The sequence below is a fragment of the Panthera uncia genome, chromosome E1 (genome assembly GCF_023721935.1).
Source record: "Panthera uncia isolate 11264 chromosome E1, Puncia_PCG_1.0, whole genome shotgun sequence".
Taxonomy (NCBI): Eukaryota; Metazoa; Chordata; class Mammalia; order Carnivora; family Felidae; genus Panthera; species Panthera uncia.
In genome coordinates, this window is record NC_064814.1 from 47,929,050 (window position 1) to 47,956,998 (window position 27,949).

At 52.7% G+C, this 27,949-nt stretch overlaps 2 protein-coding genes across 3 annotated transcripts in view; one reads left to right on the plus strand and one right to left on the minus strand.

Moving 5' to 3' along the window:
- TOP3A (DNA topoisomerase III alpha) overlaps nt 1-13,886 on the minus strand; it is a 26,718-nt gene extending 12,832 nt beyond the window's left edge. For both annotated transcript variants that reach the window (XM_049636877.1, XM_049636876.1), the window contains exons 1-11: nt 13,381-13,886; nt 10,495-10,554; nt 9,258-9,331; nt 8,370-8,445; nt 6,877-6,985; nt 5,716-5,859; nt 5,392-5,562; nt 5,016-5,116; nt 3,317-3,391; nt 1,943-2,025; nt 682-889 (exon numbers count right to left, since the gene is read on the minus strand). In XM_049636877.1, the coding sequence (XP_049492834.1) occupies nt 682-889; nt 1,943-2,025; nt 3,317-3,391; nt 5,016-5,116; nt 5,392-5,562; nt 5,716-5,859; nt 6,877-6,985; nt 8,370-8,445; nt 9,258-9,331; nt 10,495-10,554; nt 13,381-13,560 (1,281 nt within the window). In that variant the 5' untranslated portion in view covers nt 13,561-13,886. The remainder of the gene's footprint in view (nt 1-681; nt 890-1,942; nt 2,026-3,316; nt 3,392-5,015; nt 5,117-5,391; nt 5,563-5,715; nt 5,860-6,876; nt 6,986-8,369; nt 8,446-9,257; nt 9,332-10,494; nt 10,555-13,380) is intronic.
- Nucleotides 13,887-14,009: 123 nt separating this feature from the next.
- SMCR8 (SMCR8-C9orf72 complex subunit) lies at nt 14,010-27,518 on the plus strand. Its single transcript, XM_049636878.1, has 2 exons — nt 14,010-16,906; nt 23,105-27,518. The coding sequence occupies exons 1-2, from the start codon at nt 14,547-14,549 to the stop codon at nt 23,556-23,558; spliced, it is 2,814 nt and encodes a 937-aa protein (XP_049492835.1). The 5' UTR covers nt 14,010-14,546; the 3' UTR covers nt 23,559-27,518.
- Nucleotides 27,519-27,949: the final 431 nt, after the last annotated feature.

The following is a 27,949-nucleotide window of genomic DNA, read 5'->3' on the forward strand; positions in this document are numbered from 1 at the left end:
TCTTTTGAATTTTCTAAACTAAAATGGACCTGCATTGCATTTAGGGCCAGAGAACAATTCGCGTTAATAAAAAAAGGAAACAAGGACCAAATGTGGTTCAGCTCTGCAACGAGCCTGCATCTGTCAAACAAGCCTAACCAGCTTGGCCCTCAGGGCCCTCCTGGAGCTCATTCTCCAGCTGAGGAAGGACAATAGGCAAGACACACGGCAGAGCCCTGCAGCCACCACCGGACCAAAGACAAGAGGCCGGTGTCACAGCGTCCAAGTGTCAGGATGGCAATGGAAACCCATCGAGTCTGAGGAGGATGGGGGCCGGATTCCTCCAGTTAACGAGGGGCCAAGAAGGCCAAGCGATTCTGTGGGAGGCTCCGTGGGGGTTGTGCAAGGGCACAGGGCAGGTGAACCTCCTGGTCCACGTGTGGGGGGCTTGGCAAAGCTGCAGGGGGTCTGACAGAGCGGGAAGTGGGCTGGAGAGCGGAGCCTGCTCTGGGGGCGGGGATTCACGGACACCAAGCAGAACACTGAAGCAGCAGAATTCGGACACTGACATTTCTTTGCTAAAATGGAGAGATATTTCAAAATCACTCAGTTCTTCAAGTAAGAGCCCACAGAGTAAATTCAAGTGCCGCTAACCCTTCATCTCCCCTTGGGTTCTAGGCGGCAGTAGTTAGGGAAACCAACCTGTAAGCTGCTAGTGTATTTGGTGGGGTGGATGGGAGGGTGAGCTTGGTCAGACTTGTTCCCATTGCGTGGAGTAGGACCGCCCCGTTCTAGAATGCTCTGGGCAAAGGCCCCCCAACGTGGATCCGGGGTCTGCTGCTCTACGAGCACCGTCAGGTTTAAGTCTTTGGGGAAGATGTTTGTCTCAGTTCGAGGATAGCTGATGTACCTAAAACAAAGGCAAACGAATAGAAAAAGAAATTGCTAGAATTGCTCTAGAAACAACTGAATTCAATTGAAAGCACCTGGTGGCACCTGCAATGTCCCATCTGAGCTAGCCAACGCAACTGAAGGCAACCTAGCTTACCTACGTTGACAAAAGTTCTCGGATGGGACCCCCTGATGGGGTGAGAGACAGCAGGCTCTCTTGCTGAGATGCCCCAAGAAGCCACAAGATAAATGATAGGGGAAGCACAGGCGGGGACAGTAGGCTCAGGCTGCCAGCCGTCGTGTGGCCGGGACACAGCCCTGGCCCGATCTATGAATGGTCTGCCAGTGACCCGCCATGGCCTTGAGAGCAGCAACAGAGTGTGCTCCTACGAATTTTTTTCAGGTATAGAAAGCGTAATGCTGCCTAACAAACCCTCATGTGGACCCTACATGTAATTTACCATTTTTTACTAGCCACTTAAACGGTATTAACGAGATCATTTACATCCTTTTGTTTCATACAAGTCTTCGAAACCCAGAGCATATTTTACACTTCCAGCACGTCCCAATTCGCACGAGCCAAATCTCAAGTGCCTGATAGTCACCTGTGGCGAGTGGCTGCCACAGCGGTCCACAGCATGGACCACACGGTCACTGGATGGTGCTGGCATGTTCACAACCCCTGAAGCATGATGATTTATGATGGCAAACGACTACTAAAGGTGTGGTCTGCCACCTGCCAAGGCTCTGGCGGGGAGGACTGTTGAGAGGTCAACACTGAGATGTGAATTCACTCAACGGGCTCTTTTCCTTATCAGAAAAGTCAATGTCAAAATTCTTCTACTTCAGAGCTCAGGTGATATCTAGACAGTCTGTATTTACCCATAAGCTCTAAAATATTTTCACCCTGGCTCAGTGGGTGGAGCATGTAACTCTTGACCTCAGATTGTGAGTTTGAGCCCCATGTTGGGTATACAGATTACTTAAAAATAAAATCTTTAAAAGAAAATGAAGCAAAATAAAATACTTCACCCTGACAAAGATGCACCAAATTCTATTCCCAAATATTTACCCTTGAGTGTAGAGCTTTTCGGCAATCCTCATGGTTTCTTTAGCATTTATTCTCAACTTTCGAGAAGCCAGCTTCTCAAGCTCCTGTTAAATGTGTCAATAGGCAAGTTAGAGTGCAGTGTGGGAGTCAGAGGGCACAACACAGCCACACAACTCATCTTCACAAATGTCTGGCCACTGTCACTCCAGCTGCTGTCACGCAGAGGGAGAAAGACTATAGCAAAGAAAGCTTTCTGGGCCTGCCAGGCAGAAGCAGATTCCAACCCAGTGGTTCTCAGGCTCTGATGGGCACAAGCAAGAATCACTTAGGAAGAGAAAAGATTCCTGGGCCCTGAGCACTAGGGATTCTGACAGAAGAGGGCTGGGACAGAGGCCAGAAATCTGCTTTTTTTTTTTTTTAAACCAGCAAGCCAATACACAGATTCTAATACAGGCAGTCTGGGAACCACACTTTGGGAAAACCACTGGAGCCCTACTAACTTCTGGATGATGAATACCATTCTTCAAAAACTCCTGGGAGATAATCGGTTGTCCTTCCCCTTGGTCACATTCCACCAATGTCAGCGGCTCTATGTCAAAGCCTATTTAACCAGTGAGGACCAATACACTTATGCCTGTCCTGTGCAATCGGTCTGTAACTGTCCCGTTGTCATTCCTACAAATCACTCACACACGCGTGCGTGCGCACACACACACACACACACACACACACACACATACACACTGGGCCACGCCCAAGGTAAAGACCACACTGCCCACCAATCCCCACGCGTTTCTTAGCCTGTTTGTTCTGTATGTTCAACCTCCAGGGTGAATCCTGACGGCAACTGTACCCTGAATTGTCCTGACTGGTGGTGACTGGGAAGGGGCACTCCTAAGGTAGTTAACTCCAACTCGTGTCCAGCAGGGTGGCTCTTCGTGGGTCTAAAAAGTTGAGAAACCCTGTCCTAAGGTAGGCTCTTAATACAGATTTTAAAAAAACGTTTACATAGATGAGGCACACGTTAAAGAAAAATGCTCGGGCGGAAAAAGACAAGCTATCCTAATCACGACAATGTAAAAATCACGTGTATGAGAAAAAACAGGAAGAGGAGATGCTCACATTGGATCAGAGATTACGTAAGGATGACGGGGGACGTGTCTTCCTCTTTCTGTTTGCCAAACCCCACACAAAGCAGCTACGTTGCATTTATTAACTTAAAAAAGCACGAAAAGACTAAGCAGCCTCTGTTTTGGGGTTTCTGTTCTCCCCAAGGGCTTTCCCGCTTGGCCTCGTGAAGGGTGATGCTTTGTGCCACCGGCCACCATCGAAACCTGGTCCCAGCACCAGGCAATCAGAGCGCCTGGGCGCCTGGTGCAGTCATGTGGAACATACCACAGTGTCCAATGCTTGAGGCCTCCACTTGCTCTTTGCCTTAGACTTGACCTCTACCACGGTTGCCCTGGGATCCTAGGGAGCCAGAAAAAAGCAGAGGCCACGTTAACCTCTTCGCGCACCTTCTCTAGCTGTCCTGCGGTAGCCTTTGCTCACCATTCTGGAGGACACTCACCACGAGCAGAGGCCCCTGCTCCAGCCACGACAGCACCTCGAGCGAGGTGGGCTCGAAGCCCGCGGTGTGGCGGAGACCTCACCACCTTCCCGCTCAAACCGAGACTTTGAGGGGCAACTTCACAAGCCCCAAGGCGCCTTCCAGGGCCCGCGGAACACGACAGCCTGTGCATCTCCTAAGCACTGTTTCCTACCTACACGTGCACGGTGTTACATTTTAAAACGTCAGGATGATACCAAGTTAGAAATAGGAGAAATCGTACACTACAAGCTGGAAAGCCCAATGTGGAGACCATCTTCACCGCACCCCAGCGAACAGGGGTGTTTCCTTCTCTCGAACGGGTAAATGGGCAGTGTCAGAGACGTGCCAGGTAGTTCCGTGACCTCTAGGGTCAAAGGGCAGAGGCGTGGACAGAGTGGCTCCTGGACGCAGGGTGGTCTCCGGAAGGAGCTGGAGAGTCAGGTACGCTAGAAACTAGCTGTGCTGTGCCCCTTACCGGCTCTAGAGTGCGCACAAATTACTTCACTCTCTCCCACCTCACCTGTGAGGCGGGGACAGGATCGCCACCCTCACGGGCGCTATCAGGACTAAACAGGATAGTGTAACATAAAGCGTGTCTGGCACCGCAGCTGGTGCTCACCGGTCATCGGTCCCCCTTCGCCAAATCAATTAATAAACCTGCCGGGGCGCTACAGCCGGGAGCACATGTGACTCATCAAAGTAGAGATCTCAGAGTTTCTCTCAGGCACCACTGTGTGCAGCCTCCAGGTTAAAGCCAGCAGTCAGGTACTGGCTGAAAAGCAGCAGCACCACAAGGTGGACGATCAGTATGAGGGTCGCAACTCGGCCACCGACTGGCCTGTGGTCCTCTGATGGGCCGCTCTCTCTACTTGTCTACTGACACGTGTTCTCTACCCCCCCACCCCCCGGCCCCCTTGTGGCTGGCTGTCTCCTGCTAATCACTCTGGCCTTCACTCAGATGTGGCCCTGAGAGGTCTTCCGTGACCACCATGCCTAGAATGGTCCCCTCCCTGCCCCCCCAGGCTGGTCTCTGTTCCTTCCCGCTACTTTTCCTTCCTGGCATTTGCCCCTGGATGAAGTTAACTTGCTCGTTTGTGACTTTCATCTTTCTAGATCTCATCTAACCGGGGGAAGAGGGAGCTGGACCAGATGCTGTCCAAACCCCTTCCAGCTCTAGGAGTCTACTGTTCCAGACAGGTCTAGAGGATCCTGAGTGACCTCTGCTAACAGCATTCTACTTTAGGGAGAGATTTCAGCTATGTATTTCTTAAAATTTCTGCCTTTATCTAAAAGGTCTGCAGCTCCTGTGGTTTCACATCGTTTAGTACCATTTTCACGGAGTTCGTCCTACAGGTTCCCTAAAAGTGAGGTCCTGAGATGCAAGCTGAAAGCTACAGTTCAGTGGGAAAAGGGAGCAGGATCACTTCTGCTAACACAGAAGGAGTGGCCTGGGAACTTCCAGAACAGTTTTCCTCGATCATTAAAATTCCAACTATCTCTTACCTCCATGCACAGCTGATAGAGGACAAGACAAGCTGTGTGGTTAAAGAGGCGATGCCTTTTCCAGTTGAATTCTACGACACCATCTTTGTGGTCATGAGTTACTGTATCGGGGACAAACAGGAAGGCCATGACTCAGAGAAGCCATATGATGGGACAGAGAGAAGAAAGCACATTGCACTGAAATTCCAAAGGAATAGGAAACATGGCTTTGGGATTATGGGCCATTCAGGAAACCAAGTGGATTCTGAGCATCGTAATGGGGTGGGACGAAGGGCAGCAAGACTAAACAACTCACACATTTAATTAGTGCCATTTTTGCTCCTGGTGCTTCCCAGGCCCTTAGGTTCTACACCGTAAACAACTCCCCCGGCCATACCTTTAATTTTGTGGAAGACTTCTGGCACAAAAGCCTGAATGGCTTTGAACCTCTCTACCACGAACCCCAGGGTTGGGAACTGGCAGCTGCCGTAACTGATCAGCTGCTCCGCTAACACCTCGGGAAAAATCCTCTGCAGCCTCAGGGTCTGGAACCTAGTGAAGGCAGCTCCTAGGCAGTGAGGACGGAAGGAAGGAAGGAGAAAGCAGTGGACCGTAAGATCAAAGCCAGCTGCACGTATCTACACACAAGCCTCATTCTTGGTTCATAACCCAACCCCCAATGTGCCACGCAGACCCCCAGGGGAGTTTGCCAGTGGCTCACCGATCCTCAGGTCCAGCTCCTGCCTCACGTCCACAGCATCGCTCACTCTCGGATCAGGCTCGGTCAGGTTCTCACAGGCCGTCTGGACGGCTCGGGGGGTGATCTCAGAGAAACGGGCTCTCAGCACTGGCAGACTGGGCTTCACTGTGGAACAGAGTCACCAAGATCAAAGTCAAACCACACTGCCTTCCCATCATAAAGGGCTCGCTTTTCTTAAACCACCTTGAATGAAAGATAAGCCATTTCGAGATGTTGTGAGGCACCCAATTTTCTGATTAGGTGAAATTAACAGTATGCTAGCCACCTAAGAAGGAAACTTTGCTATAACCGCTAAGCTTAGTTTTGTCAGAAGTAACCGTGGTGTGAATTTTAGCTATTTAAGTGAATTTCAGCTATTCTCCTTATGAGCCTCTCAAGATTCTAATCTCACTCGTTCTCTTAGACGTTTAGGGAAAATAAAATGTTGCCAATTAGAAGGTCCTACAAGGGAATTTCATGTCCTGGCACGGAAATAACATAGGACATACACACTGTCCCTGAAAGTTAACGTACTTAAATTCCCAGCAGTCGTTACAGCTTTCAACACAGAAACACTCAGGGAAAATAGAAACCGTCCACTCTCTGAAGCCTGAGAATGACCTGTGCATCACTTCCGCTAAGTTACCTGCAATCATTAGCCCCGTTGAAGGCATTTAAATTCACCTCAGTGAGTATTTATTAATATTCAGGCAGCATACAAAGAATACAGCAGATGAACAACATTCTAGAATTACTCTTTGTACTGTCCATACGGCATATGCGTTCTCTTGCAAATATTCAATCTATACTTAAAAAAGGTATGATAAGAAGTCCCTGCTCTCAAGCAGCTGGCAATCTACTTGGACCTGACGCGAAACAAGCCCTGGGCTGTGGGGTCTGTGCCACTCGGTAACTCTTTTAGTCCTCGTGCCACCCTAGGAACTGTGTCAGACTGGCCTGACTTTCCAGAAGGCTGAGGCTCCCGTGGGTTCAGTAACTTGCTCTGGACACACTGCTGGTGAGGCCTGACGGATCCAGCGGGGAGAGTCTATAAGGAGGAACTCAGCCTTGACCCACTCACACAGGGGAACCATCTACTTCTGTGGTCCCAGCGTGTGGAAACCCGGAAGCCACGTCACTTACCAGCCCTGCACACGTGGATAATCTCGAACCCGATATTTTCCCCTTCTCTATCGCAGTCGGTCCAGATCACCAGGGCCTGGCACTGCCGGGTCTCTCGTTCCAGAGTTTTCTGAAATTCCCAGCCAGGGAAGAGCGGTGAGAGCGCAGTCGCCATGAGGTGACACCTCTACGCTAAGGACGTGTGACCAAACCGAACATCAGTGATGTTATCGGAATGCGCCGCCTTGGTGAGAGGGAGCGATCTGAGGAAACTGCTCTTACTACCTGTAAGGATGAGGAGGCTGCTACCACAACCCTCCAGCTTAGAATCACGGACCCGAAAGTGAGCTTCTAGAAGATGGAGGGTTTAATGCACCTGCCCTAGTGTGACAAGACCTAAACCTCAGCTCTGACACACACTTGTAACTCTCGTGGTTCTGATCACGTCCTGGTCAAAAACGAAACTGATCCCTAATTGAGTTTCACCCCAAGAAGGTTTCCCAGCTAGCAGACCACTGCTACAGGTGCCCTGAGCACTCATAACTTGCCTGTCATGTGACCATTTACACTTTGTTGTCTCTCCATGCTAATTCGGGATGGAAGCTAGGATTAACGTTTTTTAACTTGTTCAACGTGTCAAGTTTTTTTTTTACTTAGGTTCTAATTAGTTAACACACAGCGTCGTATTGGGTTTCGGGAACAGAATTCAGTGATTCATCACTTAGAATTAATCATTTAACAGTGTTATTCCTAGGATTTATTTAAACAACCACTACTAATAAAAAGGCTTATTTTTAGGACAGCTTGTGACTCTTGATCTTGGGGTTGTGACTTCTCCATTGGTGGAGACGTTATTTAAAACTAAACTCTTTGAAAATAAACAAATAAAAAGTAAGTGGCCTCATTTATACGATGAGTGGGAAGAATTTTTAAATGTTTATTTATTTATTTTGAGGGGGCAGGGAGGGGGAGAAACAGAGGGAGAGAGGGAGAAAGAGAATCCTAGGCAGGCTGTCCGTGCAGAACCTGACTTGGGGCTTGATCTCACCAACCATGAGATCACGACCTGAGCTGAAATCAAGAGTCAGACGCTTAACCGACTGAGCCACCCAGGTGCCCTGAGTAGGAATAATTTTTTTTTTTTTAAATATATATTTTTTTAACGTTTATTTATTTTGGAGACAGAGAGAGACAGAGCATGAACGGGGGAGGGTCAGAGAGAGAGGGAGACACAGAATCCGAAACAGGCTCCAGGCTCTGAGCTGTCGGCACAGAGTCCGACGCGGGGCTCGAACTCACGGACCGCGAGATCATGACCTGAGCCGAAGTCAGCCGCTTAACCGACTGAGCCACCCAGGCGCCCCAGGAATAATTTTTAAAATCATGGCACTAAGTTTGGTGGGAAACGCGATCTCTAAATTCTGATGCATTCAAAATACAGAAGTCACTGTTCAATTATTTTGCACTCTGGAGCTGTTCAACTCCAGTGCTGTATGTCTTCCAAAAGATCCTACCTTGATGTCTACAAAATTCTCTGGGCAGTACTTTTCAATTTCTGCTTCAAAGAGGACAAGGGGATTGCAGCTGTGCCTAGAAAAGAGGATGAAAACACAAAACATCCAACCTCAGCACAGGATGGAAAGTCCTCCATTTTTACAAGAAAAAAATTGCTCAGTGAGCTCACGGATGGATCCCCAACAGAAGTCCCACGTGAAAATGCCAGAGAATTAAAAGCAAGGCTATGACCCTCTGCACAGAGCACTTTCTGCTTTCTGTGACAGCAGCAGCTGCTAAGAAGAAATTCTGGAGCCCTTTCACGCACGTCTGCAATAGGATAAATGTAACACAGTGACTACATGAAATAGGTCTGGCTATTCTAAGGAAAATAACACTTCAAAGTGGTTGTTTGTTCTCAACACACGGTAAAAATTCACAATGGTTCAGTTAACCTTAGGTCACTGCCGTGGTCTCCATGGTGTTTGTCCCCTCAAAATTCACATGCTGGAATCTTAATACCAATGTGATGGTGTTAGAAGGTGGGGACTCTGCGAGGCGATTAGGTCACGGGAGTGGTACCTCATGAATGGGATTAATGCTCTGATAAAAGAAGACGCACAGAGCTCCCTCGCTCCTTCCATCAGCTGAGGACATGGTGAGAGGTCAGCAGTCTACGTGTACCCTGATCTCCTGCTTCCAGCCTCCAGAACCAGGCAAAATCAATTTCTATTGTTTATGAGCCCCCCCACGGTTGATGACATTTTGTTATACCAGCCCGAATGGACAAAGACAGTCATCTGGGTATTAGAAGTTATATAGTAAGATCAACATGCCTCAAAATCCCGGCAGCATGTCACAACTTACTGTAATAATCAGAAAGTTCTTCCCCCAGGCATTGTACTGACCATTTGCGGAACTGCATCTGGAAATCATGAGCCAGCAAATGTCCAGAAACCGAAGTCATTATCATGGTAACATTCTGAAGGATAACAAAATTCGAGTTAGTCTTTCGGCAATTATATTTTGCCACATCATTCAAATAAAAGGGAGGAACTTCTGTTAAAGAGAAAAAAGGGGTTGCCGAGGGTTGGGGGAGGTGAAGAGGAAGGAAGAGATGGAGTGCAGAGGACTTTAAGGGCAGTGGGAATAGTCTGCATGATACTGTAACGATGGATGCATGTCCTACTTTTGTCCAAACCCATGGTACGCACAACACCAAGAGAGAACCCTAATGTAAACTAGGGACTTTGGGTGATTATGATGTGTCAGTGTAGGTACAATTGTGATGGTAAAGAATGCATTGCTCTGGTGATCTGATGTTGATCATGGTGTGTGTGTGGGGGGGGTGTATGTGTGGGGGCAGGGGTCTATTGGAAATCTCTGTACCGCCCTCTCAGTTTTGCTCCGAAAACCTAAAATGGCTCTAAAAAAATTAAGTCTATAAACAAAACAAAACAAAACCTAGTTGGGAAGAAATGAACATAAATGCATCTCTTTGAAGCCGAATACCAAACTAACGACCGTTCTAATTCTAGCACCATGATGCCTTTTATAGGATTTAAAGTTTCCTCAAGCTACTGTGTTTTAGTTTCTTTCTTGTTATAAAGAGAAGGGGCCATATTTCATTAAAAAGAGACTTCCTTATAAATTACAAAATACTCATTTGTAACCAGAGATCTTTAGGTCTCAACAATTATTCTTGAAAGATAGTGACTTCTTCTATGATGGCCAGGCTTGTTCTTCTTGATCAAATAACTTTTTTTTTTAATGTTTATTTTCGAGACACACACACACACACACACACACACACACACACAGTGTGGGTTGGGGAGGGGCAGAGAGGGAGACACAGAATCAAAGCAGGCTCCAGGCTCTGAGGTGTCAGCACAGAGGCCGACATGGGGCACGAACCCACCAACCACAAGATCATGACCTGAGCTGAAGTTGGACGTTTAATCGACTGAGCTACCCGGGCGCCCCTTGAAATAACTCTTAAGGTACAAGCAGTTCAGCGGCAACCTGTAGTTAACAGCTTCTATTTTTACAGCCAAAACTAAAAACTCGAGGAACATATACCAAAATGGCCCATGGATCTAACAGCAGCACACTTCAGCTGCAGGACAGAAATATGATAGCACCTACCTGGCCGTACAGATGATAATCAAATTCATAGATCTTATTGAATTTAGACAATCCTTCCCTCTGTAACACAAAACAAGAATAAATAAATTGCGTTGAAAACAAATGACTCCTCGGCCTAAAGATCAAGCAGAACCTCGATAAGTGGTCATACTGAAAAATAACAGTATTTCCTAAAGATAAAAACTAGGCTAAATTACTAAGGCCAGTTATCAAGAGGCTCCTCAAAACAGTTACGAGCACATGCTTGGGACAGTCCGTGGAGTTTTTATGCCAGAAGGTAACCCTGAGGTCAGCTAATATAACGACGAATAGATGAGCCTGGACGAGTCCAAGGTCAAGTCACAAATTAGAGGCAGAGAAAGGATTAGGACAGAATTCTCTTGCCCACTTTCCCCCTCCTCCCCATATCCTTCTACTACTTTTTGGCTGTACAACTGCGCCTGTAAAACCACAGGCAAATCACTCGCCTTTCTGAACGTCAATTTATTTTTGAATAAAGTTACCTCTAAGTGCTCCTCTGGCTCTAAAATCCAGTAACCCTACAAGCCCCAGTCACCACTGGAAGCCAGTCTATAAAGCAATTCTTTAGCTGCGAGTGTGGACGAATCAGACCCTCTCTGAATAGATCCCACCGTCCTCCACAGCAGCATTAAAAGTACTTTTACAGGGGGGCGCCTGGGTGGCTCCGTTGGTTGGGCGGCCGACTTCGGCTCAGGTCATGATCTCACGGTCCGTGGGTTCGAGCCCCGCATCGGGCTCTGTGTTGACGGCTCAGAGCCTGGAGCCTGTTTCCGATTCTGTGTCTCCCTCTCTCTGACCCTCCCCCGTTCATGCTCTGTCTCTTTCTGTCTCAAAAATAAATAAACGTTAAAAAAAAAAAAAAAAAGTACTTTTACAGGTACGTTTCCCCAGTCCAGTCCCAAGTGACTCCTGAGGGGCACATCCATTGTCCCTTGTGTCTCTTGGGAACAGTCTAAAACCACCGTTCTGATCCTCTCCAGGTAAATAACTTGTCCGATAACATGTGTGTGATCCCACAACCAGAGCTCCACCAGGCAGTCTCCTCTACCAGTGGTAGCCTCGAGGATGTGAAATGTCTTTCCTGACATTTCAAACTTGCCCCCCTGTAATTCCCATTTTGGGGTGGCACACAATTATGTGTGATCCCATGTGTGGGTGAGGTGCTCAGGGAAACTGGATATGCCAAACTTAGAGCAGTTTCGGAGTCTGGGGAAAGAAAAAACACCGGGTTGATAGATCAAGAATGTAGCTTTTGTGATCTCTCCTTCTCTTTTTATTTTAGAGAGAGAGCATGTGAGCAGGGGAGAGGGGCAGAGAGAGAGAGGGAGAGAGAAAGAATCCCAAGCGAGCTCCAGGCTCAGCGCAGGAGCCTGACGCGGGGCTCGATCCCACGACCCTGGGATCATGACCCGAGCCAAAGAAATCAAGAGTCGGATGCTCGATCAACTGAGTCACCCAGGAGCCCCTGCTTTTGTGATCTTTTTTGCAGTGCTGTCCACTCTAAAAAAAAAAACACAAAAAAAAAAACAAAGTCCCTTCTCTAAGTAATCTGTAGGAACTCCCATACTGCTGCCACTAAATCTACAGAATTCTTTAAGATGCATCTTTCTGAATATAAAAATAAAACCATGAAAAAAACTACCCAGATAAAGAAGGTCGCAGTTTTCAGTGTGCTTTTGAATGCTATTGTAAATGGAATTGTTTTTTTTTTAATTTTCTTTCCAGATTGTTCATTGCTACTGATTTGTGTACGTTGATCTTGTATCCCATAACTTGGCTGAACATATTTATTAGCACCAATGGTTCTTTGTGGCTCCTTTAGGATTTCTATTCTGTAAGATCACGAAGGGGATTAAATTTTTATCAAATGTTTGTTCTGCATCATTTGAGATAAGCAATGTGGGTTTTAAGTGGGAGATTACTGGAGTCACACTTGTGTTTTATAAAGTCATTTTGGCTGCCCAGAATTTGAATAGTGAAAGGTTAGGGAGAAAGCTATCAGAGTTCTCCCTGTGAGGGGCCAGAGGTCTGAACTCTACAGACACAACAACCTCAGCTCTTGCTCCCACTCTCCACGAGCTAGAAATGGAGGTCTAAGGACCTTGAGATCTTGAAAGAAGAAAAGAGCAGGGAACTTCTGCTTTCTGCCTCCAGAAAACCATTTCGCAATCCACTTTTATTTGACAGATTTTCCTGATCAGTTCTTATCATCTCCATGCCACCTTTTACAAATTCTTTTACCTTTCCCTTCCTTTGCACCTCCAGTGTGTCCACAACAAATTTTCATCCCTTACTTGCCTATCTCTCGGGAGTGACTTTGTACTAGTAGGAATAGGGCAGCGGTTCCCTCTAATTCCATAGCCTAGGTAGTACTGCCCTCTTAATAGGCGTTTACAGACTGTAAAGCCAGTGGGGCCGCAGAACCCAGGGGATGCGCCGTTGATGGGGAGAGCCAGGTTAGCTGGGAATGCTGGGACAGGGCTCGACCGCCAAATTAAAGTGCTGTGAACAGGGGTTCCCAATAACTTAAAATTTCAAATCACAGGGAATACTGTTAAGACACAGCCTTCCCTGGTCTCACCCCAAACCCACAGAATAGCCAGTGTCCCAGCTAGTACCGATTATCAGACTAGTTTGGGAACCGCTGCTGTGCGCAAGGAGGAGCCAAGGTTTTCAAGCACATGGGTGAAGCATCTTCACTTCTAAATGCCTACCAGTCCGAAAAGAATACAGGAAGCCACTGCAATGACCCAGAAGTGGAAGAAGCGGCCTCCGTCTGTATTCCCAGCGCTCGCCGCGCTGTCCCGCTGGGTGATCGGGACAGCTCCCTCACCCGCACAGCTGATCGGAAATACGCCTCCTTACCCGCCTCACGCGACCGTTGGACAGCAGGTCGGCGATCCCCTTGGCCGCGTCGTTTTTCTCGGCCACACAGAGAATTTTCCGCACGCCTCGCAAGGCCACCTCCATGGCAGCGCGGGACAAGGTCCTGGCTCCCGGCCGTTGCAGCCAGCGGAGAGCGCAGCGGGCGACAGGGAAGATCATCCCTAGGCCCCGCGCCCGCTGCCGCCCGCCGGGTGCCCAAGCATGCTGGAAAAGCCAGAGGTGACGCCCACCTGACGTCCACCCTAAGGGAACTGGGGCCCCCGAAAGCAGCCAGCGCCACCTGCCGCGTCCCGGTCACCACCCCTAAGCCCGCGGGGCTTCGGACCCACGGCCTCGACAGGGAATCCCGCCCCTAGGCCTCCGGCTTCCGCCCGCCTTCTCGGGCTACATCCGCCCGGTGCGAGCGCCACGGGACCGCGAACTACAACTCCCAGACGACCCTGCGCTGGGGCCCCTTGTACGTTTCCGCTCCTCCGCCCCACTTCCTTTCTTTCCCGACAGTGGTTGGTAAGTCGATTCTCCTTGGGAGAGGCCGCTGGAAAGTTCCGCCCAAACCTGTCGTTCGCTCACAATCCTTTTCTCTCCCGCTCGGAAGTCTACGCGGACGCTTCCGGGTCACGCGGCGCAAGGCACCGCGAGTCATGTGATGCCAAGATGGCGGCGCCGCGGTAGCCTGCTCCAGGTTGTGGCGTCCAAGGAGCCGCGACGGTTTCTGCCCTCGGGCCGTGGGGGCGGCAGCGCTTGACTGGCCCCTGCGGCGGCCCGTAGTCCCGCGTTAGGCACCGGTTCAGGGCTGGGCTGTTGCTGTCGCGGCAGGTTCGGGTGTGCGAGTGACCTCGCTGCAGGTGTCCTGCGCCGGACGCCCTCGCCAGAGGAGGAGGAGAAGGAGAGTAACCCGCCTACTCGGTCTTCCGGACCTGCGGAGTTCATGAGGCCCCTCGGGGCTCTGGAAGAGTTAGCTGTATCTCTGACGGGATTGTGGGAGTTCGAGCCTTCGAGTGTGCGAGAGACAGCCTAGTACCCCTGAGGGCGCAAAGAAGACCGCAAGGACTTTGCTTCCTCTTCCAGAGGCGTGGCTTCCCTGCATTGATTACCCCGCATTCTTTCTCACTTCTTCTCAATGTTCTCTCCATACATCTGGAAATATGATCAGCGCCCCTGACGTGGTGGCCTTCACCAAAGAGGAGGAGTACGAGGAGGAGCCTTACAATGAGCCCGCCTTGCCCGAGGAGTACTCGGTGCCACTCTTCCCCTTCGCCAGCCAAGGAGCCAACCCATGGTCCAAACTGTCCGGGGCCAAGTTCTCTCGGGACTTCATCCTTATTTCCGAGTTCTCCGAGCAGGTGGGCCCCCAACCCTTGCTGACCATCCCCAATGACACCAAAGTTTTTGGTACTTTTGATCTCAATTACTTCTCCTTGCGGATCATGTCTGTGGATTACCAGGCCTCCTTTGTGGGCCATCCCCCGGGTTCTGCCTACCCCAAGCTGAACTTTGTGGAGGACTCCAAGGTGGTGCTGGGAGACTCCAAGGAGGGAGCCTTTGCCTACGTGCACCACCTTACCCTGTACGACCTGGAGGCCCGGGGCTTTGTGAGGCCCTTTTGCATGGCTTATATCTCAGCGGACCAGCACAAAATCATGCAGCAGTTTCAGGAGCTCTCAGCCGAGTTTTCCAAAGCTTCTGAGTGCTTGAAGACGGGCAACAGGAAGGCATTTGAGGGAGAACTTGAAAAAAAGCTGAAAGACTTGGATTACACCAGGACAGTGCTGCACACCGAAACGGAGATCCAGAAGAAGGCCAACGACAAGGGCTTTTACTCATCTCAGGCAATTGAGAAAGCCAACGAGCTGGCCAGTGTAGAGAAGTCCATAATTGAACACCAAGATCTGCTGAAGCAGATCCGCTCATACCCTCATCGGAAGTCGAAGGGGTCTGCCTTGTGTTCTGCGGAGACAGAGCCCACGCGGGATCAGGCCGACCAGGTAGCCACTACCTCTAACCCTGATGAGTCGGCTGACGCGGACCTTTACGCCTGCAGACCTGCCTACACCCCCAAACTCATCAAAGCAAAGTCCACCAAGTGTTTTGACAAGAAGCTGAAGACCTTGGAAGAGCTCTGTGACACGGAGTACTTCACCCAGACCCTGGCTCAGCTCAGCCACATAGAGCACATGTTCAGAGGAGACCTGTGCTACCTCCTGACCAGCCAGATTGACAGAGCGCTTCTAAAGCAACAGCACATAACAAACTTCCTCTTTGAAGATTTTGTGGAGGGGGACGACAGAATGGTAGAGAAACAAGAGAGCGCGCCCCCTAAGCCCAGTCCAGGCAGGCCGCCTTCCAGGTCTCCGGAAGAGTGTCCGATTCCTCAAGTGTTCATCAGCGTCGGTTCTTACAAGTCCAGTGTGGAGTCTGTGCCGATCAAGATGGAGCAGGAACTTGGGGATGAGGAGTACAAGGAAGTGGAGGTGACAGAATTGAGCAGTTTTGACCCCCAGGAAAACTTGGACTGCCTGGATACGGATATGAAAGGGAGCGTCAGCAGTGGCGAAAGCATCGAGGTTCTGGGCACGGAGAAGTCCACCTCTGTGCTGTCTAAGTCTGACAGCCAGGCCAGCCTCACGGTGCCATTGAGCCCCCAGGTGGTCCGGAGCAAAGCAGTCAGCCACAGGACCATCAGCGAGGACAGCATCGAAGTCCTCAGCACCTGCCCCTCTGAGGCCCTCATCCCCGATGACTTTAAGGCCAGCTACCCAAGTGCCATTAACGAAGAAGAATCGTACGCAGATGACAGCGCGGGAGCCATCCACTTCCAGGCGAGCATCAGCCCGCCAGAGCTGGCTGAGGCAGAGGAGGGCAGCCTAGAAAACACCCTGTCCCAGACGGACTCCTCCTGCTGCATTGGGAAGGAGAGTGACAGTCTGCGGGTGCCCCTCTCCACCCCAGCCCACACACTCTCTGACCCGGACGGAGTAGTGAGCAGCCCCCCGCAGCGCTACAGGCAGAAAGACCAGGGGTTCCATGTGGACTTTGCGGGGGAAAACGCCAGCCCTTCCCGAGACAACAGTTCTGAAGGCTTCCCTGCCTTTGAGCTGGACCCGAGCCGCCTGCCGGCTAGCCGGGATGTCAGTAAGACCAGCCTGGACAACTACTCGGACACTACCAGTAATATGAGCAGTATAGCCTCCACCAGCTCAGACAGGACTCCCTCCTCTGCTCATCCCACCGGGCCCTCTTCTGAGAGGCATAAAAAGAGGGCTGGCCAGAACGCCTTAAAATTCATCCGTCAGTACCCCTTTGCCCATCCAGCCATCTACTCCCTGCTCAGCGGGAGGACCCTTGTGGTCCTGGGGGAGGATGAGGCCATAGTGAGGAAGCTCGTGACGGCGCTGTCCATCTTTGTCCCCAACCACAGCCGTCACGCCAAACCGGTGAAGCACTGGGTCTCCTCTCCTTTGCACATCACAGATTTTCAGAAGTGGAAGCTGATCGGCCTGCAGAGGTAACTGTTAACCGGGGGTGGGGAAGGGCCCTGTCCAGTTAGAGACGGACCTTTACGCCTGCAGACCTGCCTACACCCCCAAACTCATCAAAGCAAGACGAGGTTTTGAACATCCATCCCTCTGGGTGAGGGTAACGCGTCCGCGTGGTGGGGCCAGAATCGGGAGACCTGGCTTCCAGACCGGACCCCCAGCACTCACTCTGTAACTTTGGGCACGTCCTTCCGTTTCTCTGGTCTTCTCTTTCCTTGTCCCTCCCGTGAGGGGTTGCGGTTCCTAAGTGGTTGCCAACTGAGGTCTGCAACCTGTCGGGTCAGAATTATTTAGGGGAATTTGTTTAGATCGTGAATTTCTGGGCCCTATCCCCCAAGAGATTCTGACTCAGTAGGACATGGAGTTTATCTGGTATACCAGCAAGCGTTGGGGGACGGCTGACTTCCAGATCTCAGGTTCTTGGTGATCCTCAAATTCACACTATGGTATAAATGATTGAGAGACCTGCTTCTGAGAAAGGTCTGTGGTATTCCTAGAAGATGGCAGCCATCACAGGCGACGGGGACATCAGAGGGGTCCAGTGGCTTTTACTCCACTGTCCTGTTCACCCTAGAAGGCTGTTCCCCCCCCCCCCCCCCCCCAACTTAGAAGTCTGTCTTAATAAGGAAATGCAAGGGGCGCTTGGGTGGTCAGTTGGTTAAGTGTCTGACTTTGCCTCAGGTCATGATCTCGTGGTGGCTCGAAAGTTCCTGCCCTGCTTCGGGCTCTGTGCTGACAGCTCAGAGCCTGGAGCCTTCTTCGGAGTCTGTGTCTCCCTCTCTCTCTGCCCCTCCCCTGCTTGTGCGCGCTCTCTCTCTCTCTCTCTTCTCTCTCTGTCTCTCAAAAATGAATAAGCATTAAAAAAAATTTTTTTTTAAATAATAAGGAAATGGAAGGCCCAATTTCTACTTTCTCTTGTTTGAATGCTCTTTCATTTCTCCAAGTTACTGGAGGTTTAGTAGACTCTCTTTTGTTTTTTTCCAAATACTGCTTGACAAGTTGTCTGGTGTAAGGGTCTCTTTCCCTCAGGGTGTGCCCTCATCCTCTTGCCAGCGGCCCACTTTGCACATCTGTAAAACAGAGGCGTTGACGCAGGCAGCCTGCACCTCCCACGTCACATGGAAAGAGCAAAAGGAATTTCTGCCCCGCTGCAGTCAGCAACCGTTTGTTCCGATTTTCCGTCTTGCCTTCTGCTGAGGTCCTCGGTATCAGTGAGGTCGCCGTGTCCCGAGTTGCCCTGTTTGCTCCTCTTGCAGAAGTCACCCGGCCCTCACTCTAACCCTTGCTGCGTTAGGCTTTCCCCGGGGTCGTGGTGCCGAGATTCAAGCAAGTGTTGTCTCCCCGTCTTGACTTGGCTCGTTGGCCACGCTGGCGGGTGCTGGGGTACCATCTGGGGGTACCTGAGCAAGGACGCTGCCCTGGAAGACTTCATAGTTCAGGAGCAGAGACGGGTGGCCAGAGCCTTGCTGAACAGGGAGGAGAGTTCCAACAGCAAGTGCATCGTGTGTTCTAAGAAAACCAACGGGGCAGGTTAGTGAAGTGTGGGAAATGAGGGACAGTGGTGCTTGGGGAAGGCTTGAGGTGTTTGGCTTGAGTGACCAAGAGGGTGGGCTTGCCAGCGTGTCACGGGGACTTGGTATGACATGGCCAAGACACCTGGAACAGTCCCCTCCTTGGGCCACACAGGAAACCACCGAGTTGAGTCCTTGCTTGTGGATGCAGAATCAGGAGTTAGAGGGCTGCATTGGGTGCCCTTGTGGGCTTTGTCCTTCCTCTCGGGATCCTGTCCCTCGGCTGATGCCAGCCCTATGCTCGGGTTTAACCCATCTGTTGCAGGAAGGGAAGGACTTTTCATGGATTGTCTTTGCTACTTGTCTTGGTGGAATAACGCGTCGGTGTCCCTTAAACACACCTCTTCTCCAACTGACCCCTTCACCCCAACCTTTGACCTTTCCACTTACTCACCTCTAAAGATGGAGAATCTAGGGGCGCCTGGGTGGCGCAGTCGGTTAGGCGTCCGACTTCAGCCAGGTCACGATCTCGCGGTCCGTGAGTTCGAGCCCCGCGTCCGGCTCTGGGCTGATGGCTCGGAGCCTGGAGCCTGTTTCCGATTCTGTGTCTCCCTCTCTCTCTGCCCCTCCCCCGTTCATGCTCTGTCTCTCTCTGTCCCAAAAATAAAAATTAAAAAACGTTGAAAAAAAAAAAAGTAAAAAAAAATAAAGAGGGAGAATCTAAAACGCACATCAATCTATTGACGGCCCGCTTATCCAGGACCAGGCTCGGGACAGTGTCGCCCTTTCTGCTTTCCCTGAAATTCCCTCCTTAGAATGTGCCAGAACGGCAAAAGAAGTTCATCTCTTACACCAGCTCTGCTCTCTTGGGTACCTGGCTGGAGTGCTGTGTTGAGGATTCTGAGGCCTAGGCTGGTCTGCCTTGGAACACCTGCTGTGATCCAGTAATGAAGTCTGTGGGTGCGAGAGAGTAGCTGGCGGACGGGCTCCCCGAGGTGCAAAGGGTTCGAGTTGGTCTGAGTCCCCGGCCGGCCCTACCAGTATTTAGCCACAGGTCACTCCTCCACGCGAGGCTCTGTTCCCTCCTGAGCAGATGAGAGGGTTGGATCACTGAATGACCATTTGCCAAAAGTTTATAGGCGGCTGTTAAATGCCGGCCATCCGGCCTGCTGCCAGAATTGTAAGGTGAGTCAGCCATGGTGCATCCCCGTGATAGGACAGGCGCTGTCTTCATGGGGCCCCCCACGCCAGCCCCAGCTCTGTCACCGCTCTGTCAGCCTGACCTCTGAGCCTGTTTGTATCTGCACACGGAGCTGACGAGACCTGCGTCGTGACAGCAGGTGTGGAAGGGCCCATCGCGTCAGGTCTGTACCTGATCACTGTGAGCCTTTCTCGGATAACCTCGCAGGGATGCGTACCGACTCACGGCAGGCGGGCCAAGGCAGCGGCCGCTGAGCGTGGCCCTCCCCGGCCAGGCTCTAGAGCCTTTCAGCATCCCTCTGTGAAGGCGAGGGACCCATCAGAAGTGACAGGCGAGAGCTTTGCAGACATTCCCTAGGGGGGGACGTGCCTCCCGTTGCTCTGCTTCTCAGACCTTCTGGACGTGCGCACACGCTGGGAACTGGCAGCGTCTGCCTCCAGAGGGTCCCGCTCTGGTACGAGATACGGTGGGCAGGGGTCGGAGGCCTTGTTCCCTAGGGGGCACGTCACCCGAGTGGGGACTGGTTTGGCCACCGCTCACCCAAAGAAATCCTGGGAGGTGAGCAGTCGACCCAGTATGAATTCCGAGAATGAAATTCTCATTCTGAGATGAAAACCCGAGGAGTCGTGGTTCCTTGTGGTTAGGGAGGGACACAGTGGGCGCTGTGAGCTCAGGTCCTGACGCTGCCACTGTCCGCCGTGTGAATTTGGGCCAGTCTTCTCTTCTCGTCCGTTCGCAAAGCTTGTTGGACACGTCTGTGAGTGGGGCTTAAGATGCTTACCGTGTGCAGCTGTGGGGAAGGTGCGCATCCGGAATGTTGCAGAGCCCCCGTGTGGAGCCTGTCCTTGGACATGCTCAGAGTTGCGGAGAGGTGGTGAGTCAGCCCGGCAGGCAGAAGCAGTCTTCAAACCGCGAGGCAGATTGAGGCCCGTCTGAGGGCCAGCATTCAAGAGGAGTAGAAGAGTGGCCGTGAAGTTCCTGCCCAGGGATGGGTTGCTCAGCAATGGCAGGGGTCGATCCTCCCCGTGCTGGGTTAATCTGGAATCCGAGAACTCTGACCCAGGAGGGTCTGTCCCCTCTCAGGTGCTTTGACTCCAGCCAAAATCAGCTCAGATGATAATCTGTTTTTAAAGACTCTCACCCCAAAACTGCCGGTTTCACCGCCCTTGGATTTTTTTTCCACTGAAGTAGGCTTTCTGCCTGGAAATGCTCGTCCGTCAGATCTATCACACGTGGGTATACGAGATGGGTAAATACTCACGTTGGTTTCCCATTTGAAATCAAAATGAGGGGTAATTGTATTGCTTCCAGGTAGCAGGAACAAGCGCTGGACTGTTTGAAAAACAGAGCTCAGTACTCACGGGAGAGAGTGCTAGCTGTGGGGGGGTCGAGGGGCGGGTAGAGGCCCTGGTTGCGTCCTGGCTCAGCCACTTTCTAGCTGGGGGACCTTGCGTGAGCCACGGCCCCTCTCTGGGCTTCAGTGTCCACATGTGTCCAGAGGCTGCCTCCGGTGTTGGGATGGGCGGTAATGAACCTAAGACAGGTGTGGGCGGAGCATAGGCCCAAAGGCCTGGGGCTTTTCCTCTTTCCGTGCTGGCTCGCCTCCTGACGAGCTTCGTGGGAAACAGGTGGAGGGAGAGTTAGAAGGAGCAGCATCTTCTGAAAAAGTGGTACCTCTGTAGGTAGGGGTAGGTGTGGGGGTGTCAGAGCTCCTGGGAGTGGCAGGGCCGAGGCAGGGTGTTCCAGCAGGACAGGTGGCTGGAATGGAGGGACAGGAAGACGGGGCGAGGCCTGGCTTTTTCTGCTGCGGCAGAACCTCGGGGGGCTGGATGTGCCGAGGTTGAAGAGGCATTTGGCCTGCGGCCTGGGCCCCATTCCGAGGGAGGTAAGGGTGCCTCAGGAGTGGACTGAGAAGGCGGTGTCCCCGAGAAGCCAGTGAGCCACCTGCAAGCCCTGCTTCTTCATCGCCTATGTGATGGGGTCCCCACCCCACTGCTCTACTCGTGGTTTTCACGACACATGGCCCATGTGGCTGTTTTCCCGTCTCTGTGGTCCTGTTCTTGTATGGTCTGGATGCCCCCTGAGGTTCTCGGAGCCCACCTTTCTTGTAAGGCCCAGCTCCGAGGCCGTTCTTCCAGGATTTTCCTGGCCCCGGGCCTCCCCGTGGAGACCCAGACCACATCTCTACTCAGTGTACCTACCGTGTGCCTGTCCTTTCTTCCCAGCTGACCAGGCTCATTCTTCGTTGCCTGTTCAGCCCCTAGGTCACTGCCTGGTATGTAGTAGATGCTGTTAACTACACGAGAAGATGACAGCACCCAGGAAGGAAAAAATAGGAGGTTACCTTGGTCCCGAGTGATTGTCAGCCCTTTGTCCACAGTATCTCAGGTCTGGCACAAGCCCTGAATTCCAGAACTGTGTCCGCCTATGAAATTTCTGGTCAGGCAGACATTTGCCAGACTGCAGGGTGACTCTCTGGGAAAATTCAACTAGAGGATTTTTTTTTTCTACATTTATTTATTTTTTGAGAGACACAGAGAGACAGAACACAAGTTGGGGAGGGGCAGAGAGAGAAGGAGACACAGAATCCAAAGCAGGCTCCAGGCTCCGAGCTGTCAGCACAGAGCCCGACGCAGGGCTCGAACTCACAAACCGTGAGATCATGAGCCAAAACCAAGAGTCGGATGCTTAATTGACTGAGCCCCCCAGGCGCCCCTGATCTAGAGGATTGTACAGAGCTACTAGGGCTGATCACTCTGACCCCTTCCCTCACTGAACAAGCCTTGCCTGCCTCTGATGTATGGGCACAGTAGTGGGCAGTGGGGCAGGAGGCCAAATCAGATGGTCCTGGGTCTGCAGAAGCCTTGTCCAGTGGGAGAGACAAGAGCTAAATGGCAGTCCCCACGCTGATCATTGCTGGGCTGGTAATACTGAGGGCCAGGCACTCTCCTAAGCACAGCCCATTTTGTCTCTGCGGTGACCGCTTGAGGCAGGACCAGTGATCTCTGTTTTACAGAGGGGGCTCTGAAGGGCTAAGGAACTTGGCCAGGGTCACGAAGCAAAGAAAGCAGGGAAGCAGAGGAGGGGATCAGGGATGGCTGGGTAAGGCTCGAATTGCCATAAACCAAGTACCGATGGAAGGGAAGGGCATTCTGGGCAGAGCACGAAGGCCAGTGATTTTGAGGCCCTTCTGAAGGCTTGGCGTGGCCACAAGGAAGTCGTGGATGTAACAGATGGGGCCTCAGAGGCCAACAGGAAGCAGGGCCCGTGGGCCATGCCAGGGCACTTGAACTCGGTCACGGGGGTGGCGAGGAGCCCTTTGAAGAGCATCATGATCAGATCTGCCTTCCAGAAAGAGCTAGTGAGTATTGGCCGGCGGAGGCCGGCCTGGAAGCGGGAAGACTCCCCCGCCCCGCCCCGAGTCTTTCCTCCTGACGTTGGCCTGTGTGTTTCAGAGTGACGTCCCCAGCCGGCGCCGGCACCCTCCACACCCTGAGCCGCTACAGCCGCTACACGAGCATCCTGGACCTGGACAGCAAAACCCTGCGCTGCCCCCTCTACAGAGGCGCCCTGGTGCCCCGGCTGGCCGACCACCGCACCCACATCAAGCGGGGCAGCACCTACTACCTGCACGTCCAGAGCGTGCTCACCCAGCTCTGCTCCAAGGCCTTCCTCTACACCTTTTGCCACCACCTGCACCTGCCTGCCCACGACAGGGAGACCGAGGAACTGCTGGCCAGCCGCCGGGCGAGCTTCCTGAAGCTGAACCTGGGTCTGGTGAACGAAGACACGAAGGTGGTCCAGTACCTGGCTGAGCTGCTGAAGCTGCACTACGTGCAGGAGCCTCCCGGGACCGGCCACCCCACGCTCAGGTTCGACTACGTCCCCAGCTTTTTGTACAAAATCTGAGGTCAGTCCCAGCCACTGTGACCAAGACCTGTGACTCAGGGTACGGGGAGGGGAGGGGTTGGCACGAGCAGGCGGCCCTCTGAGCCGTCTAGGCTGCTGGTGACCTGAGTGGGAAGGAAACCAAGGTGGCGGCGCTGGTTCCCACGTGGCCTCGGGCGGTGTGGGAGTCGGGACCCTGGCAGAGGCGGGCGCCCGGCTCTCCGAAGGCGTTGGTAAGGACGGCACTAGGCCTCTCGGCCCCCCTGGCGAGGAGGGGGGGGGGCGCTCGGCTCCCCGAGGACTGGCAGCCAGGCCAGAAGAGAGCCAGCGCCCTTTTGACGGTGCGGGGGGGGGGGGGGGGGGGCGTGAGGGGTGGAAAGGTGAAGCCCACGCGGGAGGAGCAGGCTACGCATTCAGCTCCCAGACACATGGGCCGCAAAATGAAGGGAAGCGCCCCGTTAACTGAAATGGTTTGGTGGGAAACCGGACAACGGAACATCCATTGCCCCATTCAGATCCCGGCTAGGGTCTTTTACTCGGCCCCCTAGAGCCCATCATCCCAGAGAAAGCCCCTGAATGAGTGACATGGAGGGGAGGCAGCCGTGCCTCAGGTGGGTGGCGGCAGACGCGTGACCTGCGCCCCGAGGCTGCAGGCAGAGCGGGCAGCACCCTGTCTGGTCCTCGCTTCCCCACTAGGCACAGAAGTGCCTGGGGGAGGGGGGGGGGCTCTCACCTTGCTCCCCCGGGTCAGCAGGAGGGACTAGCGTTAGTCGCTAGTCCCTGCTTGTGAGTGAGAACTGCTCTCGCAGCTGGAGAGCCCGGGGCCACGGTGCCGTCGCCCCCGTGCAAGTGACGAAGAGCCGGCGGGCCTCTGGGGCCCAGCCCACCAGCCTTTCTGGGAGCGAGTCCACGCTGTCCTCTTGGGGAAGGTCTGCAGACATGCTGGCACTCGGCCGAGGTCACACCCCAGTCCCCCACCCACAGCAAACCTTTGCAACCACTTCACTACCTCTTGCGGGTCTTGTGGGCACGGTGACGGCGCAGTTCCACCCGGCTGCTTGGTCCGGGCGGGCAGGGTCTCCCCCGGGAAGGAGGAGAGCCTCCTTGTGTGGCTGGCTGTCTTCGTGGATCTGTCCCCCGCGGGCCTGGAATACCCACACCTCACCGCTGCTCACTCCTGCCCCCACGTGGGCCCTCCAGATACACGCACCTCACCACTGTTCACTCCGTCCCGCGCGGGTCCCCCAGGTGTGCTTACCTCACCACAGCTCGCTCCCGTCCCCATGTGGGTCCCCCAAGTACATGCTCCTCACTGCGGCTCACTCCCGCCCCCATGCGGGCCCCCGTAAGTACATTCACCTCTCGGCAGCTCACTCCCGTCCCGTGTGAGTCCTCCCTTCAGGGAAGGAGACAATCCCCGACTCACCCACCATGACCCCCCTGAGGCTCCTTACTCAGTTGCTGTTGGTTTCTTGATAGAGTTTCTTGCAACCTTGAAGTTTTTACACTTTTTTTTTTTTTTTTTGGTTTGGCTGCTTTTTTTTTTTTTTCTCCTCCAACTAGGGAGAACTCTTAGCATTTCTGCTTTTTAATTCGTTCCAAGAAAATTGTGATAAAACAGACCCGAACCAGCCACGGGCGGTTGCTCCTGAGCACGCGTGTGTGCACCTGCCGGTGCCGTGTTCCGGGTAGTTGGGGTCTTGCTGTTGAGACTGGTCTGTCAGCTTTGTGGCCTACCGTCGAGGTCGGGTAGCGGAGGCGGGAACCCAAGGGGGGTTTGCGTCACATCCCTCCCGTGGCCCCTTCCTCGCCCGGGTCCTCCACACAAGGATGTGGCCCGTTGGCTCCTGGCCGCCGGCTTCCGGTCAGGGTCCACATTCCTGGCAGAGGGTGTGTGATTTCGTTCCCGAGGCTGGGACTGAGGACCTTTTAAGGTAGACGGTCTGTCTACATCTCACGGGTGTTCTTTGTACCCGTGCCCGTTACTTTGTTCACGCACAGAAGAGTCGCCAGGAATGTTTTGGCAGCTTTTAAATGTCAAGCGTGTGTTTGCATGTGGGGAAGGCTGCGTAGGATGCCTGTTTCTCTCCATGGGCTCCCCTCTTCGTTGCCGCCTCCCGTGTCCCTCGTGTTCAAGATGCTGCTCTGTTTCCTAACCGGGTGGCTCACTGCTGTCTACTCAGGCCTCCAGGGACATGACCTTACGACACTTTATCTCCAAGGGAAAGAAGGGTCTGTGGGGTCCGTTTGACAAAGTTGAAAGCGATCGTTGGCAGCACCATTGCTTTTCATCCTGTTCCACAGCATCACGGACTCTACAGTTAACACTGCTGTCACCTGGGAAACTGATCAAGGCAGAAGGTCAGTCACATCTGGCCTTCTAGAAGCTAAGGCCATGTAACACGGTAGTCTGAAGTAGAAGTCACTTTGGAGGGTGCTTGCTTGGAAGCTCTGCCTCGAGGATGGTTCCAGAGGCCCCAGGATTCTGAGGCAAGAGACCAGTCGGGTGTGAACAGAACGGCTGTGCCCTGTCCTGGGGCCAGCCTCAGAAAGAGTGGGTGAGGAGCGTCTCCCTTGAGTCATTCCTCCGTGAAAGAAAGCTGGCTTCCCTGACAAGTAGTTAGACTCCAGTTTTAAATTTTGGTGAAAACCTAGCTTTTCAGGGTGGCAGTTTCTGAGGATTGCTTGATGCCAAGAATGTTTCTTTCCAAAGGGATTTTAAGGTGGCAGAGGGACTGAGCCACTGTGGGCAGGCACTTGAGACTGTGGGACTGCCCTTCTCAGACCCCCTCCACTTTGGAGAAGCGGAACCCACTAGAAGTCCCGCGTCTGCAAATCTTAAGGCTGGGAGCTCTATGCGACAGGGCTGTCTCTTTAAAAATATTCGTTTCAGGTTTGTCTCAGATAAAACATCTTGAAAACACTTTGCAGAAAACAAAGGACATCCGTGCCCCTTGACTTTGTCAGTCCTGACTCATTTTGAAGGCCCAGGCACCAAAGCTGAGTTTATTTCAACTTCACTTCCAATCCGTTACCGCTCCCCTGCCCCCAGCCACCCTTTCTCAAGCAATCCAGGTTGAGAGCAGCCTGATAAGGTTAGCAGTTACGCAGTCGTGGTTTCTAGAAGCCCACGTGTGGCCCTTGGGACGCTCCGGCCTGAGCTGTTGCCTCACACCTCACCATTTCCCTAGGGACCTTGCTCCATTCGCTGGAATCTTGGGGTGTTAGAAATTGTGACTTTTCCATGATTGACTTGCAAGGGCTGAAGTTACACAGATTGCGCTGGAACTTGGAAATGAACCGCGACAGCCCACCTGTCATTTCCCATCTAGCTTTTTGCTTCTAGAACCGTTGCTATAGTCAAGGTATTATAGGTTTCAACCTCAAATGACATATCCCAGCTCAAATCCTGGGAAGTCCAACAGTTTCTACCCCAAGTGCCAGGGCTGCTACAGTTCAACGACATGTTTCTGGAGGCTGGGAGCGGCGCGCACGGTGACCGCCCACTTCCGCCAGTGCGAGACGCATGTCCCGACCTCCCCGGACCTGCTGTTGCAAGGCAGGTCAGCTTCTCCTCTGCGGTAACAGTCAGCCAGCAGGGAACCCGTCGGGGAGTGTGGATGATCTTCCGAGGAGCTGATCTCCCAAGCCAGCAATCCGGTTTTACTTCCCATCTCCCTAGAAAGCTCGGAAGAAAGTGCCTTGGTTTGTGCTTTGGAAGCAAACCAACTAGCTTTCTGGCTTTTCCCCAGTACCGTGACAGAAAGTGACAAAACTGGAATCTTTAAAAGAGGTACAGTATTAGCAGACCGCAAAAAGGAGAAAGCATCAAATTGCTACTTCTGGCCGGAAATAAAACCAGTCTCAGCTGATAAGGTCCGAGCACACCAAGTTTTCCTGGGCCCCCAAAGGAGAACGCTGTGAGCACTGACCTAATCTAGCCTCCTCTGTTCAGGTTTGGTATGACCATAGTGGGGAGAAGGAGGCGTGGGGGGGGGGGGGGGGGGGGGGGGGGGGTGGAACGAGCACTTTGCAGTGAATTAAGCCACTGGTGTGGAGCCCACGCCTCCTGGGAGTCCTTATCTAGCTCCAGAGTGGAGGCTACACAGGAGGGTCTTGGAGATGCCCTGGCCGGGGGAGGAGCCAGACCCCCGAACGGAAGACTGTCCCGGCAGCATGATGGCTCCCAAACTGAGGCAGAGATACGGGGACTGCTGTGTCACCCACACCCTGTGGAGTCTGCGGCCGTTGTCCCCGCCCATGCTGGGATAGATGCCAGTAACGTGCTGGACCCTCGACCCCAGGGGCGCCTTCCGGGCGGGACCCACCGACTGCCCCACGCTGGCTGGCTACACGGGTCGGGTTAATATAAGCACCACCTTTGAAGACTGCGGTGAAAAGCATAGTCTGTG